We start from the raw sequence: 14,644 nt of genomic DNA on the forward strand, positions 1-14,644 counted from the left end.
TGCACCTGTCGAGTCAGGAAGACGAAAGTTTTAAGGTCATCAGTTTAGGATAAATGAGAAGATGTTGACAAAACAGATTTTTAACACACTTGGAAACAAACCTAAAGTTTCTGACATAGTTCAGAGGAATGAGAAAGGATCTTTGACAAGCTGGATTAAATCTAGGCGGTATCTCACACCGACCAGAGTTACAACTTTAAAGGCTTCTACGCTGAGCATAATCTGTGAACAGTGCATGGACAGAGCAAATAAGACAGAGTGCTGGAGGAAGAATGCAAAGGCGGCTTCTAGTAATGTGCAATTGCTATTCTGCGTGGTCTTTAATAGCCATTATCAAATTTTAAAAAATTGAGAATAACAATAATACGGTACACAACAGGAAGGGTACAGCAGACTTCCCGTGATTGTTCCTTTCATTACCTTTCCTTGATCTTTTTTTTTAAAAATGATAATGTTTCTAAGTCTTTCCTGGTTTCCATTGAAAGGTTTGGATTGTTTGAAAGATTAATTTACACATTTTTTAATATTTTAATGTATTCTAAGACAGGAACTCAAAGAGCACAAGTATAAAAAAGCTGCATGTAGGACATTCATGTAAAGCTTTCCATTTTTAACTGCAAGGTAACGCCAGTCTATTTTGTTACAAGAAAATGAATGTCATTTCTCAGGTTTTCTTGGCATATCTGATTAATAGTGTGCTTCCAGGTGTTCTACCAAGCTGTTTAATCTGAAGAAAATGGATGGGTTGGTCATCAAAATATTGTGCCACCACGAATCACATGATTAAAATTACTATTGTTGGCCCTTAGGTAGCTCATAAAAATCTAATCAGTCTTATATGACTTGTACAACAAAAATGTTGAAATTAAAAATGCTTGAAATGCAAACGTAAGGTCTGCAATTGATCCCTGCTCGACTGCAGGGCACTTTTTTTTATGAGAGTTTATGTGATATTCACTTTTGGAAATGCTTTGTGTATATAGCAAGTTGCAAAATAGGTTGGATCCTATGCTAAACTCTAAGACCCCCTACAACTGGTAAGGGTAAGCGGTTGCCAGATCAGAGGAAGACAATAATATACTGGGTCAACAAATGTTCACATACCCTCACCCTCTTGTCCCACATTCAAACAATTACACTAAGCATTAATAAAAGTTCATCACGACCAATATAACCCACTTCCTCACATTAATTTTGCACATTATCACTCCAGTTTTCAGTCTGTTGGGGGTCATCCGAGGCTGTATTGGAGATGATAGCCCGATGACAACTCCTCTCTTGCTGTCCACAATCCACCACGGCACTTAGTTCTCCAGAGCTGATACTATTATAAGGAGTTGTGATGGAAGAACATGAGTTCCAAACAATGGATGCCTTGGATCTGTTTGCTGCTGCTTCTTTTTAATCTCTGCTGCTAATCTCACGAGTGAAAGATCTCTACCAACGAAAAAGTAGATTTGAATGACATCAAGTTTCTTCTCTTGCCGACAGTTGTTTCTACTGAAGAGAAATGAGTCCGGTCATCTTTGTTCATTTGCAGTAATTCAAAAGTGTCGTGGCACCTGATATGTATGTTTGAAAATAACAAACGATCAAAATTGTAATTAACAAAAGTATTGACAGCAGTAAGCTGTATTTATCACATTCAAAAAGTTTGTAAAAGCTGTGGACCCTTGTTTTATCATGTCAATCCATTAGTGCCAATGGCTAACAGAGTACCATTGACGATTACGTCAAGTGGCAATAACATTTTGCTTGCATCATAAATATTGAGTGTCAAAAGTTAATTCTAACAATATGAAATAGGACAGATTGCTACTCACCAGTTAGAGCAGGCAATGGGCAGCAGACAGGCATATTGAAAACAAGAAACTGTCAGATACTATATACTCAAAAAAACTCTTAGGTACTAAAGGAATTATCCAAATACCAAATAGGGCTGAAATCAGTAAATGTGACATACATGTGAAGACAGAAAAATAATTACAGTTTCAGAAAAAACTGGATGATTTATTCAAGAGAAAGTGCATCACAAATTGGATGAGATGGTCCACCTCTGGCCCTTATACAAGCTTGGTTCTGGTTGATAGAGTTGTTGGATGTCCAACAGAGGGACATCATGCCAAATTCTATTAAAGTGTCATGTTAAATCGTCAAAATCCCGAGGTGGCCTAACGGCCCTGCCCATAATGCTCCTTACATTCTCAATTGGGGAGAGATCCAGCAACTTTGCTGGCCAAGGTAGGGTTTGGCAAGCATGAGGACAAGCTGTGTGTGGACAGGCATTATCTTGCTGAAATGCAAGCAAAGTATGGCTTGCCAAGAAGGGAAACAAAATAGGATGTACAGTATTGTCAACAAACGACTATGCTGTAGGTGTGACATGGATGACAACCAAAAGGGATCTGTTACGAAAAGAAATCGCACCCCAGATCATCAGTCCTGGTAGTTGGACCGTATGGGAGGCGACGTTCAGGTTGGTATTCCACCAATGTCTGGGGCGTCTTCAGACACATCTGTGCTGATCATCGGGGCTCAGTTCATAGTGGGATTCATCACTGAAGCCAATTATATTCCAGTCAATGCAATTCCAGACCATAGACGTGCCTGGGGACACACCAGATAGCAGGGCGATACCAACCCGGCTGTTGGCTGCCATACAGCCAAACGAGGACCGATGGTCTACTGTGCCATTTATTTCCATAACAGGACCCCTTTGGTTGTCATCTGTGTCATCCTTACAACACAGATGTCTGCTGACGATATTATAAACCCCATTTTGTTTCTCTTCATGACAAGCCATCATCTGCTTACATTTCAGCAAGATAATGCCTGCCCACACACAACTTGTCTTCATACTTGCCAAAGCTTACCTTTGGCAGCAAGGTCACGGGATCTCTCCCCAACTGAGAATGTCTGGGGCATTATGGGCAGAGCCACCCAAACAGCTCATGATTTAGACAATACAATTCACCACTTGGATAAATTTGGCACGATGTTCCTCAGTAGGACATCCAGAGGTGGACCAACTTGCTCAATTTGTGAAGCTCTTTCTCTTGAATAAATCATTCAAATTTTTTTTTTTGGTCTGCGCACATACATCACATCTATGTATTTCCATCCCATTTGGATTAGTCTTTCATGCTGCATAATGTTTCTTTTTATCTTATGACTGTAATCTAATGGACAGAGCCCACCTCAGCATAGCAAGTTCAATGGTTGGTAGGGAAATGGGAGCAGGGGAGGGCATTGAGGTATGGAGCCACAGGAACGAAGCGTAGTAACTCTAGCTGCAACATATTTCCCATTCCTGTAAACCCCATTGCCTAAACCTTTGCTAGTCTCTGTCTCTCACATATCTAGGCCTTTACCTGCTCCCACCCCAGCCTCGCACCACCTGCTATCCCCCACCACACCTCCTGGATGAGGACTCTGTCCCACACTTTCTAATATCTAAAAGTTTTCCTTCATTTTGCCTGTCTGCCACTCAGTGTCTCCTCTAGGTGGGGAGCAGAAATCTATCGTATTTCATATTATTGTTATTCCATCCCAGATTTCCCAATGTTTAAAAATTAATTTTAGGCTTGGTGTAAAGTATTACACAAGCACTAAGTGGTTATTTTTTCCGATATTCAGATTATATTTTGCTCTCATTTTTGTCCCTTTATCTAATCGACTTTGCATTGTGACATTTCTGCCGAAAGTGCGAGTTATTCAGAAAGTAGGTAAAAAGTAGTGAATTCTTTCACTTTGTCTCAGGCATGAGCAAATGGGTGTACTGTATATGCGTTTAGCTGTATCAAATTATCTTCCCTAACACGAAAATGGGGTCATTATTCAATTTATCTTGAAAGTATGTGTGAAACGCACTTTCCACAAAAATGCTCATATGCGTAACTCTTAAAATATGAGTTTGAACAATAGGTCTGGAATTTTTAAAGACAAGATGAAGAAACCATTGGATTGTATATTTTTTTTTTATTAATCACAATGAAACAACATGATTCAAAGACATCAACAACATCAATGGAAGTTCAAGTGAATTGTCCGCCTCCAATTCTGATCAGAGAGAAACACTCCAATAGGAAACAGGGCACAACATCCTGCCCCATTTTCAAAAGATGCAATGTCAAATATTACAATCTGTAAAAAAAAAAGTCATGTGATAAATATTGTTTACATATCGATTACAGTAACAGAGGCATATATGGTCTAATAGGAAGGGGGAACAGAAGGGCAGGACATGGGGAACAATGAACAGATGAGATGTGAAACCACGTTAAGTTAATAGTGGCAATAATGCCAGTTAATTACATGTGTGGGAAAAGCAACCACTCTTGCTACTCAGAGCTACTCTTGTTTCTGCAACTGATCTTCCGTTCTTTCATTATCCCTATTTTTCTCATATTAATGGTTCTAGTTATAGAAGGTTTTCTAACTAAACGCTTATTAGGATTTTGTAATGAAACCGATCAACAATACAGTCTCATTCTCTAATGGAAGAACACAGTACATCGCGTTTGTAAATAACTTGATCCAACAAAACTTTTTATATGAGTATCTGGATATTCATTACACGACATTTAATTTTAGGTATCAATACAAACACTTATATAAACATTATTTACACTCAAAACCCATTATTCAAAATTGATGTCCATATGTGTAACTGTTTACATTAGCAATTATTAATATAGTTATTATTGCTAGCTTTAATATGGACTGTTAAAAGTTTAGAAATGTTAACTCAAAAATGAACTGTAAGCAAAATCTTTTCTGTTAAAAAGTTAATGTTGAAACCACTGGAGTAACTTTATAATGTATTATTGTAGTCATCATGTAAAAAAAAAAAAACACCAAAAAGTAATTAATGTTGAGTAATGAAATTTCAGGTACATTTGTCTAGGTAACATATTTAAGTGATTAATGTTGCACGATCACAGGTTAATATAAGTGTGAGATACACCATTGCAAATGTGATACACTAATACATTGAAATCCAGTGTAACTGCCAGAATGCTGAATGTAAGCATGCAGACGTGCATGCATTGTGCTGTATAGATGCTGGATGTGAGTTTGTGGGATGGAGTTCCATGCCTGTTGCACACTGTCACCAATACCGGGATGGTTAATGCTGTTTTTGGAAGACACTGGAGTTGTTCAATAATGTCCCGTATGCACTCAATTGGAGCCAGACCTGGTGATCAAACAGGCCAAGGCAACATGTTGACACACTGTAGAGTACTTGTGGCTATTAAAGTGGTATGTGGTCGAGTGTTATATTGTTGGAAAACACCTTATGGAATGCTGCTGTTCATGAATGGCAGCACAACATGTCAAATCAGCAGACCGACATACAAATTTGCAATCAGGGTGCTTGGGATAACCACAAGAGTGCCACTGGTGTAGGAAGAAATTGCACCCGACACCATAACTTCAGGTGTAGGTCCAGTGTGCCTAGCACACAGACAGCTTGGTTACAGGCCCTCAACTGGCCTCCTCGTAACCAACATACAGCCGTCACTGGCACCGAGGCAAAAGCAGCTTTCATTATAACACACAACACACCTCCACCCTGCCGTCCAATGAGTCTCACTTAGACCACTGAAGTCGCAAATGGCGGTTTTTTGGGGTCAGTGGACTACACGCTACACGACGTCTAGCTCTAAGCTGTTTTTGAAATAATCAATTTGTAACAATTCATCGTGTCACTGTGGTGCCAACTGCTGTTGCTGATGCAGTACAATGTGCCGCAGCCATATGCCGGACACGGTGGTCTTCCCTGTCGGCAATGCCATCCGGCTGTCCAGAGCCCCGTCTTCTTGCGACCGTACATTCTCGTGACTGAGTTGAGGTGGCACAGTGGTTAGCACACTGGACTTGCATTCAATTCAAACATGTGTCTGGCCATCCTGACTTAGGTTTTCCACAATTTCCCTAAATTGCTTCAGCCTAATGCCGAGATGATTCCTTTCAAAGGGCATGGCCGATTTCCTCCCTAATCGAAGTTTGGGTCCAGTTCTAATGACCTCGTCAACATAACATTAAACACTAATCTCTTCCTCCACAAATTTTGGTGCCATCACTGCCAGCATACGTGTGCAGTGGCTACATTCCTGCCAAGTCTTTCTGCAATAGTGCAGAAGGAACATCAAGTTTCTCACAGCCCTAATGCATGACCTTGTGCAAATTCAGTGAGGTGTTCACAATTACATTTTTGTCACCTTAAAGGCATTCTTCACCAACACCAACTAACCACGTCCGACTTCAAAAGTAACTAATGCTAACGATCATTACAGCTGGTATTTAAAGCAAACCTAATTTGTATCCTCATAGTGGCTCTACTAGCACCACTCTTGTGCGTCTGTACTGAACAATGAGTCTGTTGTACAAGATGTAGCCCGTACTTTAGAGCTCATAACCAGCTGAGATGAAGCTAATGCTACAGTTGTACCTCCAGAAGCCAAAAGAAGGAAAGCGTTAGGAGATGGAGGAGAAAGTGGTACGTTATCTACAAAAAAATATAAATGTAAGTGGTATAAATGTCAACCAACGTAAACAAACACTACTGAACCAGGGAAGAGCAACGAACATTATGTTGCGGAATGTCTAGCAAATAAGACAGTGCCCCAGGTGTTTGAGGATTTTTTTTTTTTTTTTTGAGAAACTAATGGATACTATTATTGAACAAATGAAATCTATGCTTGCCAACGTAACAACATAAATTTTCTGCTAACCAAAGAAGAACTAAAATCATTTATTGGCATACTACTTCTGAGTGGTTATCATAAACTTCCCCATGAGAATATGTATTGGGAACAGGCTCCTGATGTCGGTGTTCCTTTAGTCTTCAACTCCATGACAAGAAATAGGTTTCGGGAAATAAAGAGATTCATTCATCTCAATGACAACTCCAAAATAGACAGAAACGACAAGATGTACAAACTGAGGTTGTACTTTGAAATGCTGAAATAGGAATTTGGTGAATTTGGCGTATTTCATTCAGAACTCTCAACTGATGAAATGATGGTACTTTATTATGGCAAACATTCAGCTAAAATGTTTCTGAGGGAAAAGCCTATCAAATTTGGATATAAAATTTGGTGTCTTACAAGTTCCAGTGGCATTCTTTATAATTTTTCGCCATACTGTGGCAATACTGACAACAAACAGGAGCCTTTAGGTGCAAGGGTAATAAATGAACTAACCAGTATGATTCCAGAAGTATCCGAATTATAAGCTTTTCTTTGACAACTTTTTCACCAGTGTTGACACACTGATCACACTCAGAAAGAGTAAAATGAAAGCTACAGGAACAATAACAGAGATCCAAACTAATGCATGTCCTTTGATTGACTCAAAATGAATGGCAAAAGAAAAGGAACGAGGATTCTATGACTAAATATTTGACAAAGAGAACAAAGTTCTGGTTGTGAAATGGAGTGACAACAAACCAGTATGTGTAGTGACAAATTACAGTACTATTACTCCTCTGAGTTCTACTAAAAGATAGTCATGGGCAAAGAAAAAGGAAATATCTGTTACAATGCCACATCTCATTGAAGAATACAATGCCCATATGGGTGGCGTAGATCTACTGGACAAGCAGATATCACTTTATAGGACGAGGATAAGGTCAAAGAATGGTGGTGGCCATTATTCACACAGATGATAGATATCTGCGTAGTAAACACATGGCGTGCATACCAAATCGCTAACTTTAATGAGAAGCTCTTACTTTTGGATGTCCGACAGAGAATAGTGATGTTTTACCTATCAAAGGAAACAGGATCAGTACCAAAACGCAGAGGACCACAAGGAAGCAAATTGAAGGGAGGACGGGTGAGCACAGATGTACGACTAGATCCAGGAAATCATTTCTTTGTGCCAAGAAAAACACAGAAGAGATGTGCTTACTGCAAGAAAAAAACAACTAAAATTTGGGGTAGGTGCAATGCTGGTGTATAGACAAGTGTTTTGCTTCATTTCATACTGAATACACATTCCATAATATTAAAACATTCTTTACTTAATGTTTGTGTTGCTTCTTACAATATTATGCATGGAGAATAAGACTGTGTATTTGGATAGCACATTTGGCCAATGTCCCAAAAATGGGACGGTCTAGTTTTTGTTCTAATAAACCGAAAATTTTCAAAACAACTTTTTATTCAATTGATCACGCAATGTAACGTATTTATGTGTAAAAGTTTGCAAAAAATAATCCGATAGAGTTTTGGCCAGTAATGGGTTAAGGGAAAACCAGATGTAACACAAAGTGTCTGTCAGAAAATCTGCTACAGTAACTAAATCACAAACCCCGACTGCTCGCAGATTATGCAATGGACAATGGTAACTTCCGAAAGTTCTCAAATACACACGTTTATTTGCATTGATATACAATGAAATTCAGGGGTGATATATACTTTGGCTGAACTGTGAACCACAAAGCATTGATTTGCTACGAAGTAAATTACGTATACAAAACACTGCAAATATAGCACTAACTTACAAAGTATAGTTTTGTAGGTGTCTGAAAATTCTGAAACTAAACTATTTCTCACATAATTGGACAACAAAATTAGAGACAGACTATTTTGAATGAGGATGATAGGCCTACTGTTCTTAAACTAAATTGTTCTCTTTCAAAAATTTTAAGCCTACAATTGACAATAATACCCAAGTATCAATACAATCAATGAAAAATTATGCAGAAGTGACATGAACAGCAAAATATGCAAATATAGAACTTTGAATAGACACATTATCTAGTACAAGCAGTCCCCACATAAGGGAAAATTCCTAAGTCAGCTTTATTTAAATGGGTAAATAAAATAAATAACAAAAAACTGGAAATTGTCCCTCCTCTTGCAATGAATTGCTACTGGACAACTGCTTTTGTACATTAAATGGAGAGTACAGTACACATCTAATTAACACCAATGGATTTCTTTTCACAGAATAACAATCTTTGGATACTGTACTGCATAATGTGGGAATTATGAGACATCCTGGGTTGCTGCAGTGATTCATTTTCTAAAATAGACAGTGTGAAATGGTGTCCACTGTTAACATACTAGGCATATTTCACGGGCCACTTGTTCACTCCTTTTGTAACACATCAGTTAGACTGAGGTAGCAATGGAGTTTAAAAGAAGACATTCATACATGGCACTGAATTTAAGATAGAAGTGAATTTAAAGCAGTATTTGGAATCTCTTCATGCAATAAACCAACAGTCTGCTGCTGATTTAACGATTTCTGAGACACACTCTTGAAGACTGAAGTCAATAATGACAGCCACTACTGAAGAAAACTAGCTTCACCTCTGGATAATGATGACTGAAGAGGGCAGCTCTACCAACAAAATGAATGCAATCTTTGAATCAGATCAGAACTAGTTCCTGCGTGGCAATCTTCAGATCAGAAAAAATAGTTGTGAAGATCAGAAAAATAGTTGTTAGATACAACACCTTTTAACACTTGAGTAAAAAAACTTGATGCTAAATCCTGATATTAAACAGTTGAAAAATTTGATTCTCATTGGTCAAAAGCTGCATACAATAACTAATGACAGAAAACAACTGTACCAATCTGAGAAACAAAGCAGTTGTCATGTGATAGATCTTCTCAGAACAGACCCACATGGCAAAAGTGAAAAAGTGGACACAAAAATTATTAATGTCATTGGATGAAAATGATATTTTTCAACTTAAGATAATACAGTTACTAAATATATTTTTAGTTAAGCAACTAGTTTCAGCTCGAAAAGCCATTTTTCGGTTTACACACATAGCGAGGTCCCACAAAAATAAAAAGGCAGCAAACTCACACTATGTGCTGCTGTTCATCATGGCTTACAAATTACAGTAGAAATGCTACTGTTTGTTGTACTTTAAAAACATTTAAAATGGCGTTTCGGGCCAGAACTAACCGTATAATTAAGGAGAGGTCCTATTAAAATACAACAGCTTAAATGGAAAAAATATCACCTTCATTCATTACAAAGGTTGTCGTAATGTCAGAGACATTTAGAATGTATCACACATATGTAAATTTAATCACCTGAGCAGATCAGTATCCTTCATCACTCCAAGTAATGTTGTAATCAGGATATGCAGTCTTCAGAATTTCTACAGTCTTGCTGTGGTCTGCCTTCCCAAACCCCTGAAATAAAGCAGTCCTTGGATATTTTAAAACGAAAGTACAATTAAACAGCGTGCTACATATCACAATAATAATTAAACACTAAAACGAGAACTCTTAACTACAACTACATCATTAGTAAACAATGTGCTTGTAAACTGTAAAGCAATCTGAAATTTTCTAAACCACACATCACAACACAAAAGCAGCAGAAAAAGGAAGTCAGACCAGATGTGCAAGCTGTAGCATCTGAATTAATTTTTGTATTGATGGGTCTGGCATTGTACACAACACTGAAAACACAAGCAGCAGTAATCATGCAAAAAATTAAACACATACCCACAATCTGCAACTGTATTAACTGTGATAAATGAAACAGGTAGGTCACAAAATATGTGAAACACAGTCTGAAAAATATAAAATAGGTGCGAGGGGTACGGAGGAATCATTTGATCTGCTCCAAGTGCGAGGAATTGTTGATTTGCGTAATTACGACAACAACTGTCCTGGCAACTGGAAAAAGTCTTGTAAAAACACCAGGCTCACCACAACTCAAGTGCTGCCGTAACTATACTCAATCAAAAAATAGAGTAGCTGGTAATAATGTCATAAAATTATGGGACAAAAGATTCTCTCTCTCTCTCTCTCTCTCTCTCTCTCTCTCTCTCTCTGAATATACAGGTGGTAGCAAGGATTGTGGCCTCAAAAATAATCTGAAAGGTGTGAGAGAAAATCATGAATCAGATTGGACAGCTCAGTTGGTATCAGCATTGTCCATGGAATACAAGGTTTCAGGATGTAGTCCTGATCCAGCACATAGTTTTAATTTGGCAGGAAGTTCCATAATCATGGCTGCTACCCAGAACAAAAGTAGCAATTTCAACCAAAACACTTGTCCACAACACCACACCCAAATTATTATACACAGTTGTAATAAGCATGATGATGATTTACAGGTATTAACATCTGGCGACATTTACTTCTGACCATCTAACAAGGCATTCTATAATTTGTGCCATGTAACTGAAGCAGAAACTGCTTTCCCATGGAGGAGCTTGGCATATAATGTCCTCTACTGTTCTGAAGTGAGGTTGGATTGGACAAGGTGGTAAATAATCACCTAAAATATTTTAGTTTCTGACAATTCAGTCTTAGGGAGGAATATGCACAGAAAAATACGGATGTTGCATGTATCAGAGAGAGCTATTAATGTGACTGGACAAATTACACACAAACAGCAACATTCTTAAAAACTTTAAAAATACTTGAATTATAGGGCACACAACATATGAACAGAAACTTCACTGTTTTTAAAATATCCTTTGTTAACTGTGGTCTGCAGCTTATACGAATTGTAGAAATAACATCACGTAACACTTTAAGCTGTTGATAATTTTTTTTTTTTTAACGATGCAACCAGTTTTGGTCAAAGACCATTTTCGAGCACCTGTTGTACCCACAGCACAAAAACACGGAAAATTCTGTATTCTTTTGATATATATAGTTTTTGCTGCTAACCAAATTCTGTAAGTGTTGCTTGTATTGTTACTATAATTTTCAAACATTCTTTTCACCAAAAATTTTCATGTATCCACGATATATATACAACAGGAGCCTGAAAATGGTCAACTGAAACCAGTCACACAGTAAAAAATTTTGGTTGAATAACAGCTCAAGATGACACATACTGTCATTTCTACAACTCACTGCTTTTGGTATTACCTGTGAGTAGCCGTACACTTTGATGACCTTGGCACTGGGGTCGTGCTGTATTCTGCCACCACCAGTGCACTCTGTATCAACACCAAGGCCTTTCACCCTGTCCATAGTCTCATCGTAGACATCCGAATGGAAGCCAGCTCGCTTGTATCCTCGCACCTAGTAGCAGGAACCATAGCCAAACTTTGAACAAAAAGTACTAAGCAAGAAGAAAACACAAAAGTAGCAACGTGAGTGGAAATTGTGGCCTCAAAAATAATCTGAAAACAAAACTTAAAGGAGCTGATGTTATATCCACTATCTATAGGAAACACAAACAGAAGCTTCTCTTTTCTCTAGTATCTACTGCAAATGAAAATGAAAGCTTTTGTATATTCGGACATGTGTTCTCTCCGAAAACATGGAACATAATGTAAATCATCTAGCTGACAAGGTAGTTGGCAACATCAGCATGTGGCTTTTGGAGAACGGATTAACACTTCACTGCCAACAACTGAACTCTTGTAAAAGCGAAATAGTCTTGTCCTGAGATGGTCGAACAGACATTTTAAATTCTTAAGACTGAAGGTAGATGAAAAACTCTCTCGGAAGTATCATGTTCAACACCTTAAGCAGAAAATGAACACCTCTGTCTTCACTATACACAATGTCTTGGACACAAACACAAAAGCTTGTTTACTTTTGCTCTGTTATCTCATATGGTGTTATAGTTTGGGGCAATTCTGTGCACTTTGCAAGAATATTCTCATCCCTGAAAAATGCAGTCAGCAAGCTCTGCAGTGTCAGGTTGTGAACATTCAGGGTTGCCACAAGTTTCCCCAAGTGACATTCCCTGATTTCTAGCAAGTTTTAGCATTTTTCCCGGACAAATTTCGAGGTCTCAAGGGCAAGTAAAGACATAAGTTCACAAAAAAATGTAAGGATTTCTGTATTTCTTCCCCTCATGAGCAAAAATCTTAAGTACTAATGTAATCTTTTGTAATGAACCGTTTTTAGATGGAGAAAGAAAGACAATGGTATACAGTATTTCATAAGACCACTGTTGTTATTTTATTTCAATAAAACTAAAGATATTTGGTGACACAAATACGCATTTCCTTGGAGTCGCAACACAGATTTAAAATACCTACACTGATTTCAGAAATAAACTCAGAAAAAAGTAGGCCTATTGAAAGAAGTATATAAGGCAGGCCAAAATATACGGGTACATAGCATACAAACTGCCACTGACTGCCACAAGTTCTTCTTCCTATCGCTCGTACTTTCTAATATACAGGGTGTATGTTACGTCTGCGAACACTTTCAATTATTTATTGCACAAGAACCAAACATTGCACAGGTATCACACATATGTCATTTTGAAGAGCAACCCTGAAAGTTCTTTTTCATGTATGCCACCACAGCATAGTTTGGTGATTTGCCGATAGCACCAGTCATAAACATGGCAAGTTCAGGTGCGGAGCAAGCTTTCTGTGTGTTGGGAGTTCGACAAAAAAAGTGTGTGCTACAACTGTTCAATGGATGTTTAGAACAAAGTATGGTAAGAAACCACCAACAAGGAAGGCACAACAAATTTATTATGACGGGTTGGTTGTGCCCAGCACAGAGAAGCAGACATCCCAGTGTGAGTGAAGCGAATTTGGATTGCGTACGAGAGACATTCATAAGCAGTCCAAAGAAATTGGTGCGTCGTGCATCCCGTGAACTCGAAATGGCTCCACTGACTGTGGAACGTCCTGCGACAGAAGTTGTCTATGAAACCATTCAAATTGGAGCTAGTGTAGAAGGTCAATAACGACGACAAAAGACGAGTGTTTTGAGTTTTGCTCAACAACTGAATGAGGATGGGGATGGCATTTTTGATCGCGTAAGTTTTAGCAATGAAGCCACTTTTCACACTAATGGGAAAGTGAACAGGCATAATTGTCGAATCTGGAGTACAAAGCATCCACATGAATGCATTGAATTTGAGTGTGATTCGCTTAATGTAAATGTTTTTTTGTGCTTTGTCATGTCGAAAACTGTACGGGCCATTCTTCTTCGCCAAGAGCACTGTCACTGGATATTCCTACTCGGACATGTTGCAGCAATGGCTGATGCCTCAGATGCAATCGGACTCTCCGTTCATCTTTCAGCAGGATGGGACTCAACCCCATTTTCAACGTGAAGTTCGTGGGTACCTGAACACGGAGCTGCCGCATCGATGGACTGGCCGTGCTACAGAAGGGAACAGCTGTTTCATGAAATGGCCTCCCTGATCACCAGATCTCACTCCGTGTGACTTTTTTTCTGTGGGGACACATTAAGGATCTGGTGTATGTATGGTCTCTACCACGTGATGTAGCAGGGCTCCGGGAGAGAATGCGAGAAGAAAATGTTACAGTCGACAATGCCATGCTGGGACAGGTATGGCACGAATTCGATTACTGTATTGATGTCTGCCGGGTCACTCATGTTTCGCATATTGAAAAAAAAAAAAAAAAAAAACACCCAACAACAACAACACTTTCAGAGTTTCTCTTCAAAATGCAATATGTATGACATCTGTACAGTGTTTAGTTCTTGTGCAATAAATTATTGAAAGTGCTCCCGAACTTTATGTACATCCTGTATTTTCTAAGCCCCAAAATGTACTAGAATAAATAAAATATTTATAAGACAATGTACCGCACAATGTACTTGCAGTGAGGAAGTCGTAATTCCTGAACTCCATCACCCGTGGCCTCTGGCCTGCAGAGGAGCACCACAGTCCTGAGTCCTTGGATAAATCACAAAAATC

General features: G+C 38.5%; 1 protein-coding gene across 3 annotated transcripts in view; it reads right to left on the reverse strand.

Moving 5' to 3' along the window:
* Positions 1-3,978: 3,978 nt before the first annotated feature.
* The window catches only part of LOC124551166 (sex-regulated protein janus-A-like), a 41,813-nt gene continuing 31,147 nt past the window's right edge, over positions 3,979-14,644 (reverse strand). For all 3 annotated transcript variants that reach the window (XM_047126145.1, XM_047126147.1, XM_047126144.1), the window contains exons 3-5: positions 11,869-12,024; positions 10,066-10,167; positions 3,979-4,143 (exon numbers count right to left, since the gene is read on the reverse strand). In XM_047126145.1, the coding sequence (XP_046982101.1) occupies positions 10,075-10,167; positions 11,869-12,024 (249 nt within the window). In that variant the 3' untranslated portion in view covers positions 3,979-4,143; positions 10,066-10,074. The remainder of the gene's footprint in view (positions 4,144-10,065; positions 10,168-11,868; positions 12,025-14,644) is intronic.

Source organism: Schistocerca americana, chromosome 9 (assembly GCF_021461395.2).
Source record: "Schistocerca americana isolate TAMUIC-IGC-003095 chromosome 9, iqSchAmer2.1, whole genome shotgun sequence".
NCBI classification, from domain to species: domain Eukaryota; kingdom Metazoa; phylum Arthropoda; class Insecta; order Orthoptera; family Acrididae; genus Schistocerca; species Schistocerca americana.